This window comes from Populus alba, chromosome 10 (assembly GCF_005239225.2).
Source record: "Populus alba chromosome 10, ASM523922v2, whole genome shotgun sequence".
Lineage (NCBI taxonomy): Eukaryota > Viridiplantae > Streptophyta > Magnoliopsida > Malpighiales > Salicaceae > Populus > Populus alba.
Genome location: NC_133293.1, coordinates 7627833 through 7634548, shown reverse-complemented (window position 1 = coordinate 7634548; position 6716 = coordinate 7627833). Strand labels below are relative to the sequence as shown.

The following is a 6716-nucleotide window of genomic DNA, read 5'->3' as shown; positions in this document are numbered from 1 at the left end:
CGTAAAGGTGATATGAGGGCTCAGCAGGTAATGAGATGGCATGTGCACCAATAATTACTGGTCTAAGCACTTAGCGAAAAGTTGGGGTTTACACAAATTTAAACCTTGACTAAAAGTCGTAAGGTAAGGTGCTAGTCCCCCACTTAACCTAGAGTTTTCAATGTAACTCATACAAAAATACGGATGATGCATAAAGCAATTTTACAATGCAAACAAATATGTATGAAATTAAAATGTATGAGCAAATGAGGAAATACATATTAACAGTGACACAACCCAAATAATAAAACACAATAATCAAACAAAAACAAAGCTTAGTCCACAAGGTCCCTAGTTGAGTCGCCATTCTATGGCACGTGTGAAGCGTCACGGCGAACCGTCCACCCTTAAAGAAACTATAAAGGTTTATCTAGAAAATATAGGGAGACAATAAATTCTTGTTTTTTTTTCCTTCAGTCTTTAGAGCCTCCCCTGCTCTCTCTCTTCTCTTTTTTTCATCCTCGTCTCACCTGTATTTATAGGCAAAAAACAAGGGAGAGAGAGGCCGGGGTGGCTATTGTGCTTCCGCCCCTCCATCGCCCAAAGGACACATCTCTTCCCTTTTCTTCAACACGTGGAAGGCTTCATGCAAGTGGAGGTCCTAGGTCAGCGTCTTTGTGAGGCTTTTTAAAGGAAGAAAGTCGGTGAAAATAGGGGGAGAAAAATCTTCTTCTTCCCCTACTTCGCGTGTCCAGGGGAAGAAGAAGATCCATAATGCCGTTCAAAACGGCACCGTCTGGGTCTATTTTTTTTTTCGTGAACAGTGAATGAAACGACATCATTTTGGACAAAACGCACCGTTTCATTTAAAAGGAAAAGGTGGCAAAAACGTGATAGAGTTCACATTGGACCTCAATTGTAATTTTGATTGTAAAAATCAATTCAATTGCATCCCTGCCAAATTCAATTGTCGAGCCTGAAGTTGGCTGCTTTTTTCACATTGGTCCTTGGTCTTGAATTTATGCGATTCGACCCTTAATTGAGCAATAAACTTCTAATTTCTTCATTTGGCCCCTGATTCGGTTTAATTGTAGCCCCTCTATTTAAGTGTGTTTTTCTCCTTGATTTTGGATTTCTTCAATTAAGTCTCTAATTGGCTATCAAACTTCAATATTTATACAATTAAGCCCTGATTTGACCAAATTAACTCTTAAAAAATATAATTTGATCCCAAAACTTTAATTTCTTCTAATCAAAGCCTAAATTGACTTCAAAATCAATTTTTCTTGCAATCAAACCCTCCATAAATTCAATTAAACCTTCACTAAAATTTAATTGAGTCCATAAACAACTGATTTTTGGACTTTTCTTCCTCAAATTGAATTTTCTTTGTCAATTGAGCTCTAAACAGTCAACAAAATACCGTCAAATTTCAATATTTGTATTTTAGAACCTCCTGAACCAATTTTTTACCATTTTCTTAGCGTTCTGGCATCCTTTTTTCACTATTATATTTTTTTGATAATATTTTTTATTTTTTTTGTATTTTTCGAAGATAGAAAAAATATGAATTAGGGAATAACTCAAAAATAGGTTATGATATTTTCCTCTCTCTTTACAATGCTTACAACCGAAATCTCGCAAGAGGTTTTAGATAGTAAGCTTCGTAAAGAAGAAAAAGAAAAACGATCACATTATCTTGGGCAACCTGCTCCTTTTAAAGAAAATTGATCTGTTTTCACAAGCGACTTGCCCACACATATTTAAAGTGGTCTATTTTCAGAGGCGACCAGCCCACATATTCACGTTTATCCTGGTCTATTTTCATAAATGACCTGTCTACACATACTCAAAGTGCTTCTATTCCATCACCTAATGCAGTGTCCATGAAAACAACTAGGTTCTTGAAGGTGAGACTTGGAGAGCCTACCCATATAGGTTTCGCCCACCCAAAATCAGCTTCATACAAAGGAAACCTGCACAAGCTTGTGAAGTTAAAAGAAACCACTTCACCTCTGAGAAATCTTGCAGCTTGTTTTGTTGGATTTACAAATGGTAAGGCACGTTGCATTGCAGCATGTTCTTTCTTCCACAAGCTGCACCAACCAATTTCAAGCAACCTCTTCTTCGTGCATTAAATGGAGGGTTTGACAAATTCAAGACGTTCTTTTAAATGAATTGAGATATTCCTATTTTCTTGGAAACATAATCATATATTTGTTAAATTTAAAATATTAAATTTAAATTGATTAGGCAAGATTCAGTTTATAATATATATATATAAACGGTAACAATTTAAAACATAATCTTTATTATTTTATTTTTCTCCAATAATTCAGATTATTTAATTCAAAATGAATAGCTAAATTTGAAACATAATCGAACGGACATGTAGGATCCAAATCTCTTTTCAACAGGTCCCTTTTGATTTTCATCTTTTGCCATTTTCTATGTAGCGAGTTCTTTCTTCTTCTTCTTTTATTTTAATTTGTTGAATTTACATACTAAATTAATAATTAATACATCGAAAAGCTTATAATATTATTACCCAGATTGATTCAACACAGTCGAAACCACACCATAAGTACCAAACCTAATTAGGAAAGTACTTACCAATATACTAATAACGATATGTAATTAATGTAGTCTGCTTAACATTTGGTTGGTACAATATACTGAAGCAACTCCTCATCCTCTTCGAATTTGGCCATGTCTTCCTCCTTCAAGTGCACAAGTGCTTCTATTCCATCACCTGATGCAGTGTCCATGAAAACAACTAGGTTCTTGAAGGTGAGACTTGGAGAGCCTACCCATATAGGTTTCGCCCACCCAAAATCAGCTTCATACAAAGGAAACCTGCACAAGCTTGTGAAATTCAAAGAAATCACCTCACCTCTGAGAAATCTTGCGGCTTGCTCTTTGATGAAGCCCAAGTGCTCACCGCCCTTTTGAAGTTTCTTCACGTATTCTTTGTCAATTTTACCAATTGAGTCTCTGATCTGACTAACAAGATTGTAGTTTTCCTCGCCAGTATCAATGGATGGAATTGTGAATGCAATCCGATAGTAGTTTCCGAAGGAGTATTCTGGGAGCGGAGGTTCCATCCTCGAGCGCAGGTTCACTGCATGAACCATGGAGTAAATTCTTTCGGGTTTTGATTCTACTTTAGTGGCAGCTGTGAAGCGTTGCCATATGAATACTGACAAGGCCTCAACACGTGATGGTGGTCGCTGATTTTCCAAGCTTCCACTTGCAGGACTGCATTTTTCTTTTAGCTTCTCTATTGAAGAGGAGCGGAACACGAACCTTTTTGTCACAACATCTTCTTTAGTGATACCAGTGGCTGGTTTAAACCCTGATATGTTGATAGGTGGGAAGAGAGTTGCAGAGATATACTCTGGTCTTGATATATGATCTGCTTCTCCACGAGCACTGGCAGCCCAATATTTGATAAACGTGAAAAGTGATGATGCATCTCCAACTTTGTGTGAGATGCACAGACCAATAACAATTCCACCACACTCAAAGATGTTGTACTGGATGCCTAGAGGCAGCTCTTCAGCATCATCTAGTGCAAATGGGGTCAACTTGTTGAGTTCACTAGGATCTGGATTCTCAACAACTTGTGGAAGTCGGCACTTGACTTCTGCCTGGAAAAATGGAATGCCCTCATCGTTGCACTCTACGAAAAGGTTGTCCTTAATACGTCCGGCTAAGGGATAGTAAAGGTTTAAGACCTCAGACAAGGATTGCTTGAGGTGGTTAGGTTTCTCTATGTTGTTGATCTTCACATCACCGTCTGCTGGATAGAAGAGGAGCAGAGGGTTATAGGTCGGGGGAGAGATTTGATCAAGAAAGGAGAGCTGGTAATGGCGAAGGTGATCTGGGGTCGGAGAAGATGGCTTGATGATCTCGTTGGAGATTACTTCAATTTCAATCTTCATTTCAGCTACTAATTAACTTGGTCGTTTCCCAAAAGTTTGTGTAGTTATCAATTGTGTATTTGGAATTCTACCTTCGTTGCGAAGCTCTTATATAGAGCTGCTTCTGCATGAAAATTGCACAAGAATAACCATCCACCAACTGTGGTTCGTGGGCCATGCGTGCGTGCTTGGAGGTAAGTTGATTTGTTCCCTACCTCAATGCGCATAAAAGGCTTTAATTCTAAAAGAAGTGAGGAAAAAGTTTCCCATGAATATATAAATTTCAGTGTTTCAATCAAGGTAAATATTTAGGTCATGTTCTATATGATTAATTTAAGTACGTAGTTAATTCATTAACTTCTTATTTAAGAACACAAGTCATAAATATATTTATTTTAATTTCAGAATTTTATTTTTATCAAAAGCCGAGATTTTTAGTTTTGAACTTGAAGATTTTGATTACATATACTACATTTCTTTTAATTTTAAAAAATCAGTTTCAAATAATTTTTTATCAAACATATTTATAATTTAAAGTCCTTTTAACTCATTTTTATCATAAATTATTTATAAGAAACAACTCTTTAATCATGCCATATTAGTCTTTGATGTATAAAGAATAAGAGATAGATACCCTCATCACCAATCTAGAAAAAAACATTCTATAATTTATATATCCTCACATATTTGGATCGATAGAGTCGCCCCACTCACATCGAAGCCACAATTTAGAAAACATTCACAAATAAAGCTAATTGGGGGTAAATCATATGTCATCAACTTCAATATGAGAGATCTCAAACTGAAATATATCTCATCTCCTAATTTCGTAAAATAATGAAATATATATATGGTAGAGATGAGGTCTTTTTCATTATGATAGGGCAACATACACTTCCTTTCGAAACTGGAAAAAATCATGTTGAAAATCTTTGATTAAGAGAAGCAAGAAAGAACGTGATAGGGCAAAGGGGGGAACAAGAAAGATTATGATAGGGCAGAGGTGTCACTATTCAAATAAACGTACGTTATAAGGTTTCTTATTTTACAGAATTTATTATATTCACTCCATCCCTGACTCTAACTTGTGGTGATTATCATATATATATATATATATATATATATATATATATATATGTCAAATTGGAATATTAAAAGAGATTTTCCAAAATGTTTGAATACAGGATGTCAGCCATGTCTCAAGGCATGATAAATTAAAAATATTGTTTGAATTGATCTCTTACCTGCTCCTCTTATTCTTCTGCTAGAATTCCTTTGTCCTCCTTGTCAAGAACTTGTGCTGGACCAATAAAATTAAAACGGTGAAGAACTATAACTGGAAGTTTGAAGATTATGTCCTGAAATTCGGTTCTTTGTATTAACATATATATGCTTATCATTCCTTCCATCCACCCAAAATGTGAATGTCCACGCTATCCAACCACTCGAGTTTTAATACTAAATAGCATATTGGCGCCTTTGTAGCAAGTCAATATTTTTTAAAAAAAAATTATATCAAAAAAATATTAAATAATAAAGAATGTTTTAAATATTTTGTGTCTGACAGTCATAATAGACCTAAGCAACTTGGATCTGGCGGCGATGCAAAACCCAAGAGTCTACCCTTGCTAGACCCAAGCAAACAACAAACAAACAGAGGACAATTATGTACTTTAATTGTTAGGAGAGAAAAAAAAGAAAAGAAAAAACACATACAAATTGATCACTGACTACAATCCAATCATGATCTGTTTACATGCACTGCCCCATATAGAAGAGGGCATGTTTGCATATCTATCTAGACAACATATGACCAGATTTGACCTCTAGAAGGCGTCTCATGCGCCTTTTTAATGGCTTGGGTGCCACCTATTTGTTGAGACGTGTGGATCACTCGCCACAACTTTTTGAATAAAAAAAATAAAAAAGACAACGTGAAAATACTAAATCGTTCTCCATGATCTTTTTAATTAAACACAATATCCATGTCAATTTTACTATTACAATCTACAATAATTTGTATGTAGAACTACAGTGAAATCCCCACGTCACTTAACTTTTTTTTTTCGTTTTTTTTTATAATAGACCTATGGTTATAAAATTTAGCATAGTGCAGTGAGTCAATTTGATAATCTGGGTCTAACCCGTGCCAAGCTGGTAAGAAAAAATCGATCGTTTTCTCACCCAAACAATGTCAGAAACGATATTTTAGGGGTTAAGCCTTAGGCTAAATTGACACTTAGGCCATGTTTGTTTCCTGGAAAGTAGGTTTTGGGAAATCATTTTCCAAACTTTTCTGTGTTTGTTTGTCATTAGAAAAATTAGTCAACGGAAAACACTTTCCGATCAACGAAAAACACTTTTAAGTCAATTTTAGTCAAAGAAAAATTTGGCTTGGTTTTCAGGAAAATATTTTCCCTTTAGTTGTGTTTGTTTTCTGGAAAGTGGTTTCCGGGAAATCACTTTCCAAACTTTCTTGTGTTTGTTTGCCATTAGAAAAGTTAGTCAATGGAAAACTCTTTCCAGTAAAAGGAAAATTTAGCTTGATTTTCAGGAAAGTGTTTTCCTGAAAAATTTGGGGGAAAAATACTTTCCAGAAGTTGTGAAAAATTTAGAAATGTCATTATTTGCTGATTATATCAAATTTGATCATCAAACTTTTGATTGCTATATATATTTTGTTTTGAATATTTATTTTTCAATTTTATCTCTTAAAATTTTATTTTTATATTAACTTTGGTCCTTATTTTTATAATTGTTATTTGCTTTTTCCTTATCATTTTTTTATCTATCAAATTTGGTCCTCATTCTTTC

General features: G+C 34.8%; 1 protein-coding gene across 1 annotated transcript; it reads right to left on the bottom strand.

Moving 5' to 3' along the window:
• Positions 1–2495: 2495 nt before the first annotated feature.
• On the bottom strand, positions 2496–4003 carry LOC118048835 (stemmadenine O-acetyltransferase). The gene has a single exon (XM_035058658.1). The coding sequence runs from the start codon at positions 3921–3923 to the stop codon at positions 2631–2633; it is 1293 nt and encodes a 430-aa protein (XP_034914549.1). The 5' UTR covers positions 3924–4003; the 3' UTR covers positions 2496–2630.
• Between the last annotated feature and the right edge of the window lie 2713 nt (positions 4004–6716).

Excerpts from the sequence above, each read along its gene's own strand:
- LOC118048835 (XM_035058658.1), bottom strand. The coding sequence starts at position 3,923 with ATGAAGATTGAAATTGAAGTAATCTCCAACGAGATCATCAAGCCATCT.